At 51.3% G+C, this 16,776-nt stretch overlaps 1 protein-coding gene and 1 long non-coding RNA gene across 2 annotated transcripts in view; one reads left to right on the top strand and one right to left on the bottom strand.

Moving 5' to 3' along the window:
* Nucleotides 1-9,823, top strand: part of LOC142907107 (transmembrane emp24 domain-containing protein 5-like) — a 71,838-nt gene extending 62,015 nt beyond the window's left edge. The window contains exons 3-4 of the mRNA XM_076056193.1: nt 8,715-8,889; nt 9,563-9,823. Of these exons, the coding sequence (XP_075912308.1) occupies nt 8,715-8,889; nt 9,563-9,823 (436 nt within the window). The remainder of the gene's footprint in view (nt 1-8,714; nt 8,890-9,562) is intronic.
* Nucleotides 9,824-10,113: 290 nt separating this feature from the next.
* LOC142907090 (uncharacterized) lies at nt 10,114-15,078 on the bottom strand. The gene is made up of 5 exons (XR_012930792.1): nt 14,984-15,078; nt 13,784-13,841; nt 12,152-12,308; nt 10,843-10,925; nt 10,114-10,245 (listed from the first exon to the last, which is right to left on the bottom strand). It is a non-coding gene; the product is annotated as an uncharacterized LOC142907090 (long non-coding RNA).
* Nucleotides 15,079-16,776: the final 1,698 nt, after the last annotated feature.

Below are 16,776 nucleotides of genomic sequence, written 5' to 3'. Positions count from 1 at the left end.
GTGTGTTAGTCTATGGGTCTGTGTGTTAGTCTATGGGTCTGTGTGTTAGTCTATGGGTCTGTGTGTTAGTCTATGGGTCTATGTGTTAGTCTATGGGTCTGTGTTGGTCTCTGGGTATGTTAGTCTCTGGGTCTATGTGTTAGTCTCTGGGTCTGTGTGTGTCTCTGGGTATGTGTGTTAGTCTCTGGGTCAATGTGTTAGCCTATGGGTCTGTGTGTTAGTCTATGGGTCTATGTGTTAGTTTATGGGTCTGTGTTAGTCTATGGGTCTGTGTGTTAGTCTCTGGGTCTGTGTTAGTCTCTGGGTCTATGTGTTAGTCTCCGGGTCTGTGTGTGTCTCGGGGTATGTGTGTTAGTCTCTGGGTCTGTGTGTTAGTCTCTGGGTCTGTGTGTTAGTCTCTGGGTCTGTGTTAGTCTCTGGGTCTGTGTTAGTCTATGGGTTTGTGTTAGTCTATGGGTCTGTTTTAGCCTATGGGTGAGTCTATGGATCTGTGTTAGTCTCTGGGTCTGTGTGTTAGTCTATGGGTCTGTGTGTTAGTCTATGGGTCTGTGTGTTAGTCTCTGGGTATGTGTTAGTCTTTGGGTCTGTGTGTGTCTCGGGGTATGTGTGTTAGTCTCTGGGTCTGTGTGTTAGTCTCTGGGTCTGTGTGTTAGTCTCTGGGTCTGTGTTAGTCTCTGGGTGAGTTTATGGATCTGTGTGTTAGTCTTTGGGTCTCTGTGTTAGTCTCTGGGTCTATGTATTAGTCTATGGGTCTGTGTTAGTCTCTGGGTATGTGTGTTAGTCTCTGGGTCTCTGTGTGATTCTATGGATCTATGTTAGTCTCTGGGTCTATGTGTTAGTCTCTGGGTCTATGTGTTAGTCTATGGGTTTATGTGTTAGTCTCTGGGTCTGTGTGTGTCTCTGGGTATGTGTGTTAGTCTCTGGGTCTATGTGTTAGTCTATGGGTCTGTGTGTTAGTCTATGGGTCTGTGTGTTAGTCTCTGGGTCAGTGTGTTAGTCTATGGGTCTATGTGTTAGTCTATGGGTCTGTGTTAGTCTCTGGGTATGTGTGTTAGTCTCTGGGTCTATGTGTTAGTCTCTGGGTCTGTGTGTGTCTCTGGGTATGTGTGTTAGTCTCTGGGTCTATGTGTTAGTCTATGGGTCTGTGTGTTAGGCTATGGGTCTGTGTGTTAGACTATGGGTCTATGTGTTAGTATCGGTCTGTGTGTTAGTCTATGGGTCTGTGTGTTAGTCTCTGGGTCTGTGTGTTAGTCTATGGGTATGTGTGTTAGTCTATGGGTCTATGTGTTAGTCTATTGGTCTGTGTTAGTCTATGGGTCTGTCTTAGTCTATGGGTCTGTGTTAGTCTATGGGTGAGTCTATGGATCTGTGTTAGTCTCTGGGTCTATGTGTTAGTCTATGGGCCTCTGTGTGTCTCTGGGTATGTGTGTTAGTCTCTGGGTCTATGTGTTATTCTCTGGGTCTGTGTGTCTCTGGGTATGTGTGTTAGTCTCTGGGTCTCTGTGTGATTCTATGGATCTATGTTAGTCTCTGGGTCTATGTGTTAGTCTCTGGGTCTATGTGTTAGTCTATGGGTCTGTGTGTTAGTCTATGGGTCTGTGTGTTAGTCTATGGGTCTGTGTGTTAGTCTATGGGTCTGTGTGTTAGTCTATGGGTCTATGTGTTAGTCTATGGGTCTGTGTTGGTCTCTGGGTATGTTAGTCTCTGGGTCTATGTGTTAGTCTCTGGGTCTGTGTGTGTCTCTGGGTATGTGTGTTAGTCTCTGGGTCAATGTGTTAGTCTATGGGTCTGTGTGTTAGTCTATGGGTCTATGTGTTAGTTTATGGGTCTGTGTTAGTCTATGGGTCTGTGTGTTAGTCTCTGGGTCTGTGTTAGTCTCTGGGTCTATGTGTTAGTCTCCGGGTCTGTGTGTGTCTCGGGGTATGTGTGTTAGTCTCTGGGTCTGTGTGTTAGTCTCTGGGTCTGTGTGTTAGTCTCTGGGTCTGTGTTAGTCTCTGGGTCTGTGTTAGTCTATGGGTTTGTGTTAGTCTATGGGTCTGTTTTAGCCTATGGGTGAGTCTATGGATCTGTGTTAGTCTCTGGGTCTGTGTGTTAGTCTATGGGTCTGTGTGTTAGTCTATGGGTCTGTGTGTTAGTCTCTGGGTATGTGTTAGTCTTTGGGTCTGTGTGTGTCTCGGGGTATGTGTGTTAGTCTCTGGGTCTGTGTGTTAGTCTCTGGGTCTGTGTGTTAGTCTCTGGGTCTGTGTTAGTCTCTGGGTGAGTTTATGGATCTGTGTGTTAGTCTTTGGGTCTCTGTGTTAGTCTCTGGGTCTATGTATTAGTCTATGGGTCTGTGTTAGTCTCTGGGTATGTGTGTTAGTCTCTGGGTCTCTGTGTGATTCTATGGATCTATGTTAGTCTCTGGGTCTATGTGTTAGTCTCTGGGTCTATGTGTTAGTCTATGGGTTTATGTGTTAGTCTCTGGGTCTGTGTGTGTCTCTGGGTATGTGTGTTAGTCTCTGGGTCTATGTGTTAGTCTATGGGTCTGTGTGTTAGTCTATGGGTCTGTGTGTTAGTCTCTGGGTCAGTGTGTTAGTCTATGGGTCTATGTGTTAGTCTATGGGTCTGTGTTAGTCTCTGGGTATGTGTGTTAGTCTCTGGGTCTATGTGTTAGTCTCTGGGTCTGTGTGTGTCTCTGGGTATGTGTGTTAGTCTCTGGGTCTATGTGTTAGTCTATGGGTCTGTGTGTTAGGCTATGGGTCTGTGTGTTAGACTATGGGTCTATGTGTTAGTATCGGTCTGTGTGTTAGTCTATGGGTCTGTGTGTTAGTCTCTGGGTCTGTGTGTTAGTCTATGGGTATGTGTGTTAGTCTATGGGTCTATGTGTTAGTCTATTGGTCTGTGTTAGTCTATGGGTCTGTCTTAGTCTATGGGTCTGTGTTAGTCTATGGGTGAGTCTATGGATCTGTGTTAGTCTCTGGGTCTATGTGTTAGTCTATGGGCCTCTGTGTGTCTCTGGGTATGTGTGTTAGTCTCTGGGTCTATGTGTTATTCTCTGGGTCTGTGTGTCTCTGGGTATGTGTGTTAGTCTGTGGGTCTGTGTGTTAGTCTATGAGTCTGTGTGTTAGGCTATGGGTCTATGTGTTAGTATCGGTCTGTGTGTTAGTCTATGGGTCTGTGTTAGTCTATGGGTCTGTGTTAGTCTATGGGTCTGTGTTAGTCTATGGGTGAGTCTATGGATCTGTGTTAGTCTCTGGGTCTATGTGTTAGTGTATGGGTCTCTGTGTGTCTCTGGGTATGTGTGTTAGTCTCTGGGTCTATGTGTTAGTCTCTGGGTCTATGTGTTAGTCTATGGGTCTCTGTGTGTCTCTGGGTCTATGTGTTAGTCTCTGGGTCTATGTGTTATTCTATGGGTCTATGTGTTAGTCTCTGGGTCTATGTGTTATTCTATGGGTCGATGTGTTAGTCTATGGGTCTGTGTGTTATTCTATGGGTCGATGTGTTAGTCTATGGGTCTGTGTGTTAGTCTCTGGGTCTACGTGTTAGTCTATGGGTCTGTGTTAGTCTCTGGGTCTATGTGTGAGTCTATGGATCTGTGTTAGTCTCTGGGTCTATGTGTTAGTCTCTTGTTCTATGTGTTAGTCTCTGGGTCTATGTGTTAGTCTCTGGGTCTATGTGTTAGTCTCTGGGTCTATGTGTTAGTCTATGGGTCTATGTGTTAGTCTCTGGGTCTATGTGTTATTCTATGGGTCGATGTGTTAGTCTATGGGTCTGTGTGTTAGTCTCTGGGTCTACGTGTTAGTCTATGGGTCTGTGTTAGTCTCTGGGTCTATGTGTGAGTCTATGGATCTGTGTTAGTCTCTGGGTCTATGTGTTAGTCTCTGGGTCTATGTGTTAGTCTATGGGTTTATGTGTTAGTCTCTGGGTCTGTGTGTGTCTCTGGGTATGTGTGTTAGTCTCTGGGTCTATGTGTTAGTCTATGGGTCTGTGTGTTAGTCTATGGGTCTGTGTGTTAGTCTCTGGGTCTGTGTGTTAGTCTATGGGTTTATGTGTTAGTCTATGGGTCTGTGTTAGTCTCTGGGTATGTGTGTTAGTCTCTGGGTCTATGTGTTAGTCTCTGGGTCTGTGTGTGTCTCTGGGTATGTGTGTTAGTCTCTGGGTCTATGTGTTAGTCTATGGGTCTGTGTGTTAGGCTATGGGTCTGTGTGTTAGGCTATGGGTCTATGTGTTAGTATCGGTCTGTGTGTTAGTCTATGGGTCTGTGTGTTAGTCTCTGGGTCTGTGTGTTAGTCTATGGGTATGTGTGTTAGTCTATGGGTCTATGTGTTAGTCTATTGGTCTGTGTTAGTCTATGGGTCTGTGTTAGTCTATGGGTGAGTCTATGGATCTGTGTTAGTCTCTGGGTCTATGTGTTAGTCTATGGGCCTCTGTGTGTCTCTGGGTATGTGTGTTAGTCTCTGGGTCTATGTGTTATTCTCTGGGTCTGTGTGTCTCTGGGTATGTGTGTTAGTCTGTGGGTCTGTGTGTTAGTCTATGAGTCTGTGTGTTAGGCTTTGGGTCTATGTGTTAGTATCGGTCTGTGTGTTAGTCTATGGGTCTGTGTTAGTCTATGGGTCTGTGTTAGTCTATGGGTCTGTGTTAGTCTATGGGTGAGTCTATGGATCTGTGTTAGTCTCTGGGTCTATGTGTTAGTGTATGGGTCTCTGTGTGTCTCTGGGTATGTGTGTTAGTCTCTGGGTCTATGTGTTAGTCTCTGGGTCTGTGTGTTAGTCTATGGGTCTCTGTGTGTCTCTGGGTATGTGTGTTAGTCTCTGGGTCTATGTGTTAGTCTTAGTCTTTGGGTCGCTATGCGAGTCTGCGGATCTGAGTCTGTGGGTCTATGTGCCAGTCAAGAAATCTGTGCGAGTTTGTGGGTCTCTGTGCGAGTCTACAAATCTCTGGGTGAGTTTAGAAATCTTTACGTGAGCCTATGGGTCTCTTGAGTCTATAAATCTCTATATTCGTCTCTGGCTCCGAGTATATGGCTCAGTGCGAGTCTGTGGGTCTGTGATAGTCTCTGGGTCTATGTGTTAGTCTCTTGTTCTATGTGTTAGTCTCTGGGTCTATGTGTTAGTCTCTGGGTCTATGTGTTAGTCTATGGGTCTGTGTGACTCTGCGGGTCTATGTGTTAGTCTATGGATCTGTGTTAGTCTCTGGGTCTATGTGTTATTCTCTGGGTCTATGTGTTAGTCTATGGGTCTCTGTGTGAGTCTATGGGTCTCTGTGTGAGTCTATGGGTCTCTGTGCGAGTCTATGGGTCTGTGTTAGTCTCTGGGTATGTGTGTTAGTCTCTGGGTCTCTGTGTGATTCTATGGATCTATGTTAGTCTCTGGGTCTATGTGTTAGTCTCTGGGTCTATGTGTTAGTCTATGGGTTTATGTGTTAGTCTCTGGGTCTGTGTGTGTCTCTGGGTATGTGTGTTAGTCTCTGGGTCTATGTGTTAGTCTATGGGTCTGTGTGTTAGTCTATGGGTCTGTGTGTTAGTCTCTGGGTCTGTGTGTTAGTCTATGGGTCTGTGTGTTAGTCTATGGGTCTATGTGTTAGTCTATGGGTCTGTGTTAGTCTCTGGGTATGTGTGTTAGTCTCTGGGTCTATGTGTTAGTCTCTGGGTCTGTGTGTGTCTCTGGGTATGTGTGTTAGTCTCTGGGTCTATGTGTTAGTCTATGGGTCTGTGTGTTAGGCTATGGGTCTGTGTGTTAGGCTATGGGTCTATGTGTTAGTATCGGTCTGTGTGTTAGTCTATGGGTCTGTGTGTTAGTCTCTGGGTCTGTGTGTTAGTCTATGGGTATGTGTGTTAGTCTATGGGTCTATGTGTTAGTCTATTGGTCTGTGTTAGTCTATGGGTCTGTCTTAGTCTATGGGTCTGTGTTAGTCTATGGGTGAGTCTATGGATCTGTGTTAGTCTCTGGGTCTATGTGTTAGTCTATGGGCCTCTGTGTGTCTCTGGGTATGTGTGTTAGTCTCTGGGTCTATGTGTTATTCTCTGGGTCTGTGTGTCTCTGGGTATGTGTGTTAGTCTGTGGGTCTGTGTGTTAGTCTATGAGTCTGTGTGTTAGGCTATGGGTCTATGTGTTAGTATCGGTCTGTGTGTTAGTCTATGGGTCTGTGTTAGTCTATGGGTCTGTGTTAGTCTATGGGTGAGTCTATGGATCTGTGTTAGTCTCTGGGTCTATGTGTTAGTGTATGGGTCTCTGTGTGTCTCTGGGTATGTGTGTTAGTCTCTGGGTCTATGTGTTAGTCTCTGGGTCTATGTGTTAGTCTCTGGGTCTATGTGTGTTAGTCTCTGGGTCTATGTGTTAGTCTTAGTCTTTGGGTCGCTATGCGAGTCTGCGGATCTGAGTCTGTGGGTCTATGTGCCAGTCAAGAAATCTGTGCGAGTTTGTGGGTCTCTGTGCGAGTCTACAAATCTCTGGGTGAGTTTAGAAATCTTTACGTGAGCCTATGGGTCTCTTGAGTCTATAAATCTCTATATTCGTCTCTGGCTCCGAGTATATGGCTCAGTGCGAGTCTGTGATAGTCTCTGGGTCTATGTGTTAGTCTCTTGTTCTATGTGTTAGTCTCTGGGTCTATGTGTTAGTCTCTGGGTCTATGTGTTAGTCTATGGGTCTGTGTGACTCTGCGGGTCTATGTGTTAGTCTATGGATCTGTGTTAGTCTCTGGGTCTATGTGTTATTCTCTGGGTCTATGTGTTAGTCTATGGGTCTCTGTGTGAGTCTATGGGTCTCTGTGTGAGTCTATGGGTCTCTGTGCGAGTCTATGGGTCTCTGTGTTAGTCTATGGGTCTGTGTTAGTCTCTGGGTCTATGTCTTAGTCTATGGGTCTATGTGTAAGTCTATGGGTCTGTGTTAGTCTCTGGGTGAGTCTATGGATCTGTGTTAGTCTCTGGGTCTATATGTTAGTCTCTGGGTATGTGTGTTAGTCTCTGGGTCTGTGTGTTAGTCTCTGGGTCTACGTGTTAGTCTATGGGTCTGTGTTAGTCTCTGGGTCTATGTGTGAGTCTATGGATCTGTGTTAGTCTCTGGGTCTATGTGTTAGTATGGGTCTATGTGTTAGTCTCTGGGTCTGTGTGTTAGTCTATGGGTCTGTGTGTTAATCTATGGGTCTGTGTGTCTATGGGTCTGTGTTAGTCTCTGGGTGAGTCTATGGATCTGTGTTAGTCTCTGGGTCTATGTGTTAGTCTCTGGGTCTATGTGTTAGTCTATGGGTCTGTGTTAGTCTCTGGGTATGTGTTAGTCTCTGGGTCTCTGTGTGATTCTATGGATCTATGTTAGTCTCTGGGTCTATGTGTTAGTCTATGGGTCTGTGTGTTAGTCTATGTGTTAGTCTATGGGTCTGTGTTGGTCTCTGGGTATGTGTTAGTCTCTGGGTCTGTGTTAGTCTCTGGGTCTGTGTGTGTCTCTGGGTATGTGTGTTAGTCTCTGGGTCAATGTGTTAGTCTATGGGTCTGTGTGTTAGGCTATGGGTCTGTGTGTTAGGCTATGGGTCTATGTGTTAGTATCTGTGTTAGTCTCTGGGTCTGTGTGTTAGTCTATGGGTATGTGTTAGTCTCTGGGTATGTGTGTTAGTCTCTGGGTCTCTGTGTGATTCTATGGATCTATGTTAGTCTCTGGGTCTATGTGTTAGTCTCTGGGTCTATGTGTTAGTCTATGGGTCTGTGTGTTAGTCTATGGGTCTGTGTGTTAGTCTATGGGTCTGTGTGTTAGTCTATGGGTCTGTGTGTTAGTCTATGGGTCTATGTGTTAGTCTATGGATCTGTGTTGGTCTCTGGGTATGTTAGTCTCTGGGTCTATGTGTTAGTCTCTGGGTCTGTGTGTGTCTCTGGGTATGTGTGTTAGTCTCTGGGTCAATGTGTTAGTCTATGGGTCTGTGTGTTAGTCTATGGGTATGTGTTAGTCTATGGGTCTATGTGTTAGTTTATGGGTCTGTGTTAGTCTCTGGGTCTGTGTTAGTCTCCGGGTCTGTGTGTGTCTCGGGGTATGTGTGTTAGTCTCTGGGTCTGTGTTAGTCTATGGGTTTGTGTTAGTCTATGGGTCTGTTTTAGCCTATGGGTGAGTCTATGGATCTGTGTTAGTCTCTGGGTCTGTGTGTTAGTCTATGGGTCTGTGTGTTAGTCTATGGGTCTGTGTGTTAGTCTCTGGGTATGTGTTTGTCTCGGGGTATGTGTGTTAGTCTCTGGGTCTGTGTGTTAGTCTCTGGGTCTGTGTTAGTCTCTGGGTGAGTTTATGGATCTGTGTGTTAGTCTTTGGGTCTCTGTGTTAGTCTCTGGGTCTATGCGTTAGTCTTAGTATTTGGTCACCGTGCGAGTCTGCGGGTCTATGTGCGAGTCAAGAAATTTGTGCGAGTTTGTGGGTCTCTGTGCGAGTCTACAAATCTCTGGGTGAGTTTAGAAATCTTTGTGAGCCTATGGGTCTCTTGAGTCTATAAATCTCTGTATTCGTCTCTGGCTCCGAGTATATGGCTCAGTGCGAGTCTGTGGGTCTGTCTCTAGGTCTCTGTATGGGTCTGTGCGAGTCTGTAGATTTACGTGCGAGTATGTGGATCTCTGAGTCCATGCTTCCCTGTGAGTCTATGGCACTCTGTGCGAGTCTATGGCTCAGTCTACGGCCCAGTCTATAGGGCTCTGTGAATATAGGAATCGCTGTGTGGGTCTGTGCGAGTCCAGAAATTTCAGAGTCTATGGGTCTCATCCTGCGCAGCATCAAGGCGGTGGAGGATGGAGACTACACCGTCTGCTTCGACAACACATTCAGCCGCGTGTCCAGCAAGACCGTGTGGATGGAGGTGATGGTGGATGACCTCGATGTCCAGGGCGACTGGAGAAGCTTCCTGAGCTCGCAACAGATGGTGGACGTGCAGGTGGACGACCTCCAGGTGAGTGGCGATGGGAGGGCGAGTGGGAGGCCGAGTGAAGGACCTCCAGGTGAGTGGGAGGGCGAGTGACAATGGGGGAGTGGATGACCTCCAGGTGAGTGGGAGGGCGAGTGACGATGGGAGGGTGAGTGGATGACCTCCAGGTGAGTGGAGATGGGAGGGCGAGTGGGAGGGCGAGTGGATGACCTCCAGGTGAGTGGAGATGGGAGGGCGAGTGGATGACCTCCAGGTGAGTGGAGATGGGAGGGCGAGTGGGAGGGCGAGTGAAGGACCTCAAGGTGAGTGGGAGGGCGAGTGAAGATGGGAGGGCGAGTGGATGACCTCCAGGGTGAGTGGGAGGGCGAGTGGATGACCTGCGGGTGAGTGAAGATGGGCGAGTGGAGATGGGAGGGTGAGTGGGAGGGCGAGTGGATGACCTCCAGGTGAGTGAAGATGGGAGGGCGAGTGGATGACCTCCAGGTGAGTGGGAGGGCGAGGGAGGGTGGGAGGCTGAGTGAAGGAACTCCAGGTGAGTGGGAGGGCGAGTGAAGATGGGCGAGTGGAGATGGGAGGGCGAGTGGGAGGCTGAGTGGATGACCTCCAGGTGAGTGGGAGGGCGAGTGGATGACCTCCAGGTGAGTGAAGATGGGCGAGCGAGTGGAGACAACCTTTCCACTCTCTCCCCCCCCCCCAGGACTCCCTGCTGCGCGTGCGCGCCAACCTGGCCCGCAGCGGCTCCCTGCAGCACGCTCTGCGCGCCTCCGAGGCCCGCGACCGCCGCCTGCTGGAGGCGAAGGCGGCCCGCGTGGCGGCCTGGTCGGCGGCGCAGTGCGCGGCCCTCGTGGCCGTGGCCGCGGCCTCGGCCCTCACCCTGCGGGCCCTCTTCGCCGGCGGGGGCGGGGGCAGCGGCGGTCACTACGCGGGGCAGCAGCGGTGCGTCAACACCACGCCGTGAAGTGGGGGGCCACCGGGGGGGGGTAGGAAGTGGGGGGCACCCTGGGGGGGGTAGTAAGTGGGGGGCCACTGGGGGGGTAGGAAATGGGGGCACCCCGGGGGGGTAGGAAGTGGGGGACACCCTGGGGGGGTAGGAAGTGGGGGGCACCCTGGGGGGGTAGGAAGTGGGGGGCCACGGGGGGGTAGGAAGTGGGGGGCACCCTGGGGGGGTAGGAAGTGGGGGGCACCCTGCTGGGGGGGGGGGCCTCAACACGTGACGCCAGAGAACAATAAACACAAGCTCCGACAAACCACTGGCAGTGTCTTTATTGTTTATTAAATAGCGACACTTTCCGAACATAAAACACCAACCCACGGACCACAGCCTCCAAACTCCGCACAGATGGGTAGATCCAGCCCCCCCCCCCCTCCCCAAGCTCCCACCTGCAAGCAGCACAAACACCCACAACGTGCCACAATTTAGTCGCGAGTTCAGGCGCGCCTGTGCGCGCGCGCTTACCGAAAAGTAAACCCACCACCACATCAAGAGTAACTAAATACAGACGAACTAATCAATATTATAATTGAACTAGGAGCGTGCCCGCAGCCAAGAATCAGATAGAGCTAATATATTCACGACATCACACCACGCGCGCACGCGCAGTCAACGTGTGGTCAACGTTTATCATCACGCTTGGCTGCTTCGTGGCACACGCTCCACCAACACCCCCCCCCCCCCACTCTCTCTCCACCAACACAACCCCCCTTACATTTATTTCGATTCAAAGCTTTCGTGACTGCAAGGATTAACCTTCTTCGGTTCTTTCGGTAAAGTCACCACGCAGAATGAGAATAAAATAATAAATTGATTAAATAAAATAAAACACAAAAGGTCGTGAGAATTTTATCGGTGTTATTTTAAATTTTATCAATTTATTAATTTTACTCTCATTCTACGTGGACTTTTACCGAAAGAACCAAAGAAGATGAGCCCCCCCCCCCTTCCCACCCACGTGCCCAGGGCAGCCCCACCAGACCCACCTGGGGGGGGTGAGCGCCACGCTCTCCCCTGTCGCCATGCCGACGAGACGGGGGGTGGGGACTGGCCCCGAGCGATCCTCCTGCTGGCAGAGAAACCCCGGAGCGTTAAAACACGTGGCAACGGTCGTCACCCACTGCTCCAACTCCACCCACCACCCCCCCCCGCGTACGGACGGATGAGCGGTGGCACGGCGGTTGGCGCATTCCACCACGAACCCAGCAATCGGCTGACGATTCGCGACCGCTAGCAACTGCACCACCCCCACACCCCTACACGCACCACCAACCCCCCTAGGGCAGGAGATGTTTCGCCTTTCGGGGAGCCTCAGACCATAATAGGTTTCAGAAATGAAATTCTGTCCACTACTCGTTTTGTCGGGCATCACGGGCTCCCCCCCCACCCCCCCCACGCTCACGGCCAGGAGCGGATTGGCCAGGAGCGGATTGGCCAGGAGCGGATTGGCCAGGAGCGGATTGGCCAGGAGCGGATTGGCCAGGAGCGGATTGGCCAGGAGCGGATTGGCCAGGAGCGGATTGGCCAGGAGCGGATTGGCCAGGAGCGGATTGGCCAGGAGCGGATTGGCCAGGAGCGGATTGGCCAGGAGCGGATTGGCCAGGAGCGGATTGGCCAGGAGCGGATTGGCCAGGAGCGGATTGGCCAGGAGCGGATTGGCCAGGAGCGGATTGGCCAGGAGCGGATTGGCCAGGAGCGGATTGGCCAGGAGCGGATTGGCCAGGAGCGGATTGGCCAGGAGCGGATTGGCCAGGAGCGGATTGGCCAGGAGCGGATTGGCCAGGAGCGGATTGGCCAGGAGCGGATTGGCCAGGAGCGGATTGGCCAGGAGCGGATTGGCCAGGAGCGGATTGGCCAGGAGCGGATTGGCCAGGAGCGGATTGGCCAGGAGCGGATTGGCCAGGAGCACTCGGGCGGTTTTCAACGGCGCTGTTCCACCGCCGCCGTGTCCGAGGAACGCCCGCGCGCGAGAGAGAGCTTTCGCAGCGTTACGTAGCGGTGGCGGCGAAGCCGTCGGTTTCACAACCACGTTGAAACTCACCGCAGTAGGACCGTAGCGGCAGCACCACCACCGCGCCCACTCTCTGTGGCTTCGTGGGGAGCCCTCGGTACCGATAAAAAGTTATTTTAGTTTCCCCCCCCGACGGCGTACGCCATTGGAATGGACGGAACCATTTTAACTTCGCCGCCAACTTAAAACAATTATGTCGCAAGGGCACTGGCGGCTGACGCGAGCTTCTGAACCAGAGACAAACTTATAAAAAAAAACTCGCATAGCCCGTCGGGCAAACTTACCCACAAGGCACGGAGGCGCTGTCCTAACGTGCAGTGCCGTCACGGGCTCCCTGCCGAGCCAGCGAGCCTCTCCAGGAGGGGGGGGGGACCTACCCCCCCCCCCCACAATTCAGGTCGCCATCACCTCCCCCACCACATCACCCACCCCTCGCAGTCCCTGCAACAAAAACAAAAACCAGGCACATGCTTGATTACGCATGCGTGCACACACCACAAAAGACCCCTCCCACCCCGTATCGCCTGGGCATTGAGTGCAGCACCTATGAAGGCCGGCACGGTGGTACAGCGGTTGGGTGGCCAGCACCACCACGCCCGGCCGCCTTTGTCTCCCCCAGTGGCAATGTTTACTACACACACCGCACCAGGTAACTCGTTTGAGGCAGAGTCGGAGGCCCAGGGCCGGTTCAGATAATCGTCACTGGTGTTGGGGTGGCCGTGAGCGGGAATCGAACTCGGGTCGCCGGGTTCTTAAGCACAGCGCGCGAGGCGCTACACGAGAGGGGGGGTGGGGGTGGGATATCACCCAAACTCCACTCCCTCTGCAGGACATGGACAGAACGCACAGACTGCACACACAGGCCGCCCGAGCGTGGAGTCGAACCCAGACGCTTGTTGCTGTGGGGGAGGGCGTCGCCCACCACCCGTCCTTACGGGCTGGTGCTGGGAGGCGGCGCAGATCAGAACAATGTTCGAGATAAATCGACACGAAGATTCAGATGTCCCTATCTGTAAATGTCATCACCTCTGCACGCCACCTCCCAGGCTCCCAGACCCACCTCAGTCATCAAACTGCCCACAAAAACAATTCCCAGACCCTCATCCCCCGAAGCCACGCGCCCACATCGTTTCAGCGATGCTTTTGCCGCTCGACATGTCCTCGCGGCGATGATTATTATGATGTTGATTGACAAGCCGCTTCATTTTATGTCGAGCTATCGTTTGTGATGGCCAGGTCGCTTGTGAAAACCAAAGTCACGGACCCCAGCAAGGCACGGGGCCCCATAACCTGGTTGAGCATGGTTTAGTTTTGAGTGCGCGCGTGTTGCTATTAACGTTTATAGCGGACAAATACGATGAGCTATAAAGCTCTTCCCCTACCCCCAAAAAAACCCCTCGCAGATGTCCCGGTTAGTAGCCACGGGGTCAGAACGACACACGATAGGCGTGCAAAGCACACGGTACGCAAATAATTAACAAACCAAAAAAAAATATTTTTGTATTCTACCAGGCAAACCCCACCGAGCTATTTAGCTCTTCAGAAGCGACCTGCCCCCATTACAAATGATAGCTCAAAGAAGTCGCTTACCATCACCATCATCATCACCACCACGTGGATATTTACAGCAGGAGCCAAATATTCTAAACACGTGGCGATGTCGATTCTAAAACGTGGGAGAAAGACTCCCAAATACACAGCAGCAGCAGGCATCGTCAGGGTCGGTATCGAACCCACGACATCCTGAGTACCAGGCGAGGTAGTTAACATCTCATAGCCACTGATGATGAGAGACACGCAAACTCCAAATATACAGCAGCAGCAGGCATCGTCAGGGTCGGTATCGAACCCACGACCTGCTGCACACCGGGCGAGGTAGTTAACATCTCATAGCCACGGTGTACTGCAAGACTCACCACGTGGTGGCTGCACACGGAGAACCGCCGGGTCTCGACTTGGAAATCCATGGCGATGCTGCGTAAAGAAAAATAAAACGACGTTCACTGAACATTCACGATATAGTGAGAATGTCACAAAGCGTGGAGAGGAGCCACTTGGATGAGAGACTAGACTCGCAGGTGTGGAGACATCGATCTTCATCCAGCAGTGGATAAACCACGGTGGTTACAGGAACCACGTGCGTTAGAGAATACACGCAGGCTGGGCACCACCACATTGATCTTCATCCAGCAGTGGATATGGATCAAGGCTCAGGATTAAGCCAACAATTAGTATTGTACACACACACAGGATAGCGATCAAATGCCGTATTGTAAAACAAAAATGGGATAGCTGTTTTGTCAGTATCAAAAGTATGAAAAATTATTGGTTTTAACCTTTCGGTTTCAAACACCAAATAGATTTTACCTTTAGCAAGGAAATCAAAAGTCTGCATTAACCACACACACCGCGTGTGGTTAATGCAGATTAACCCCACGCGGTTCTTATGGTGAACATGCAAACATCACCATCCTCTGATAATCATGTTATACGCATCGTCTTTCACAATAATGTAATTATGTTCTATGTAGTCTAACAATGCCATTATTGTTATAATGTAATTAGAATGTTCTAGTCTAACAATAATGTTCTATATAGTCTAACAATTTCCACTATTGTTATAATGTAATTAGAATGTTCTATGCAGTCTGTAACAATGCCACTATTGTTATAATGTAATTGTTCTATACAGTCTTGGAAACCGATTGGGGCCTACACCAGAGACAGCAGCCTTCTCTGGCCTAGTCTCACTAGCAGTGCCAGTAGACCCAGAGCACAACGCCTAAAGGCTAACATTATTACAAGGACAGTGCCACACACATCAGATCACACTTTATATAGATAGGGGGGGTGTGTGAGCAGATACACAATTAGACAAAAGTCCCGTACGTTATAAAAGTCGACGTCCCGTAATTGGAGGCCTAACCAAAGACGCCTAAACGGGGGCCGCACAACCGCGCGGCCGCCGCGACAAACAACTTCCACGCGGCATTTTAAACTTTCACGAGCGCCCAAAGGGCCCGCGATTCCACCGCTGGACTCGCCCGCGTCCAAAGCGACGGAATTCGCCGCGGATTGCTGCGGATTGCCGCGACCAAGATCCGCCTCGCACTCACCGCCATCACCAACGCCGCCGCAATCACCAACGCCGCCGCAATCACCACCACCACCGCCGCCATTGCCACCAAGAGAAGGAGGCGGCAGCGGCCGCGCCCTTTATATAGGCGGCTGGTGACGGTGGGGGCGGGGCGAGTGTCCGGATCGATTCCTGCGTAAGTGCATTGCAACGGAATCGCTTGTTAATGCTGCTATCGATTCGCCCACCTCTTCGGGGCCATCCATTGCGTTCGAACGCATGGAGGGGGGGGGGAGGTTTTAGGGGCCGTCCGTAAATGACGTCACGCGATTTTTGACCCCTCCCCCTCCTCGTCACACGGCGTCACAAAAAGTCAGACCCCCCCCCTCAAATATGACGTCACAAAGCTCTGCCCCCCCCCCACCCAAAATATATAAACCTTTCTTCAAATCGCTTTAAACTATTGTCATTGTAGTTGCGTATTTAATGTGACGCTGCACTTTGATGTTGTGGGAGAAAGCATTTATTAAAAATTCTATTTAATTAAGTATAAAATGTTGTCTGTATTTATTTAAAGTTGCGCGGTTTGATGTGACGTCATATTTCTCAAACACACCCCCCCACCCCGTCACACATCGTCACAAATGTCTGACCCTCCCCTCCCCCCCCCAGGTGCGTGACGTCATTTATGGACGGCCCTTTAACCCAAACGCATTCGCTTGCTAATTACTAATCTACAACTCGTTACTAATCATAACCATTAACTGATTACCAATCGATTATATAATTACAATACCCACCCTCCGCCTCTAATCACTGGGCGTGGGTGGTGGGTGGGTAGGTGTGGGTGGCTGTGGATGGTGGGTGGGTTGGTGTGGGTGGTGGGTGGGTAGGTGTGGGTGGGTGGGTTGGTATGGGTGGTGGGTGGGTAGGTGTGGGTGGATGTGGATGGTGGGTGCGTAGGTGTGGGTGGTGGGTGGGAGTGGGTGGTGGGTGGGTAGGTGTGGGTGGTGGATGGGTGGTGGGTGGGTAGGTGTGGGTGGGTGGGTAGGTGTGGGTGGATGGTGGGTGGGTAGGTGTGGGTGGTGGGTGAGAGTGGGTGGGGTGGGGGTGTGGGTGGTGGGTGGGTAGGTGTGGGTGGATGTGGGTGGTGGGTGGGTTGGTGTGGGTGGTGGGTGGGTGTGGGTGGTGGGTAGGTGTGGGTGGTGGATGGGTGGTGGGTGGGTAGGTGTGGGTGGGTGGGTAGGTGTGGGTGGATGGTGGGTGGGTAGGCGTGGGTGGTGGGTGGATGTGGATGGTGGGTGGGTGTGGGTGGTGGGTGGGTAGGTGTGGGTGGATGTGGATGGTGGGTGGGTAGGTGTGGGTGGTGGGTGGATGTGGATGGTGGGTGGGTGTGGGTGGTGGGTGGGTAGGTGTGGGTGGATGTGGATGGTGGGTGGGTAGGTGTGGGTGTTGGGTGGATGTGGATGGTGGGTAGGTGTGGGTGGTGGGTGAGAGTGGGTGGGGTGTGGGTGGTGGGTGGGTAGGTGTGGGTGGATGTGGGTGGTGGGTTGGTGTGGGTGGTGGGTGGGAGTGGGTGGTGGGTGGGTAGGTGTGGGTAGGTGTGGGTGGGTAGGTGTAGGTGGGTGGTGGGTGGGTAGGTGTGGGTGGATGGTGGGTGGGTAGGTGTGGGTGGTGGATGGGTGGTGGGTGGGTAGGTGTGGGTGGGTAGGTGTGGGTGGATGGTGGGTGGGTAGGCGTGGGTGGTGGGTGGATGTGGATGGTGGGTGGGTGTGGGTGGTGGGTGGGAGTGGGTGGGGTGGGGGTGTGACGCGTCGCGAAGCGGACCACCCA

This window comes from Petromyzon marinus, chromosome 74, assembly GCF_048934315.1.
Source record: "Petromyzon marinus isolate PM22_M1 ecotype Great Lakes invasive population chromosome 74, UKy_Petmar_22M1.pri1.0, whole genome shotgun sequence".
In the NCBI taxonomy this organism is placed as follows: Eukaryota; Metazoa; Chordata; class Hyperoartia; order Petromyzontiformes; family Petromyzontidae; genus Petromyzon; species Petromyzon marinus.
Note: the sequence above shows the minus strand (reverse complement) of the source record. Positions and strands in the feature narration are given on the sequence as shown.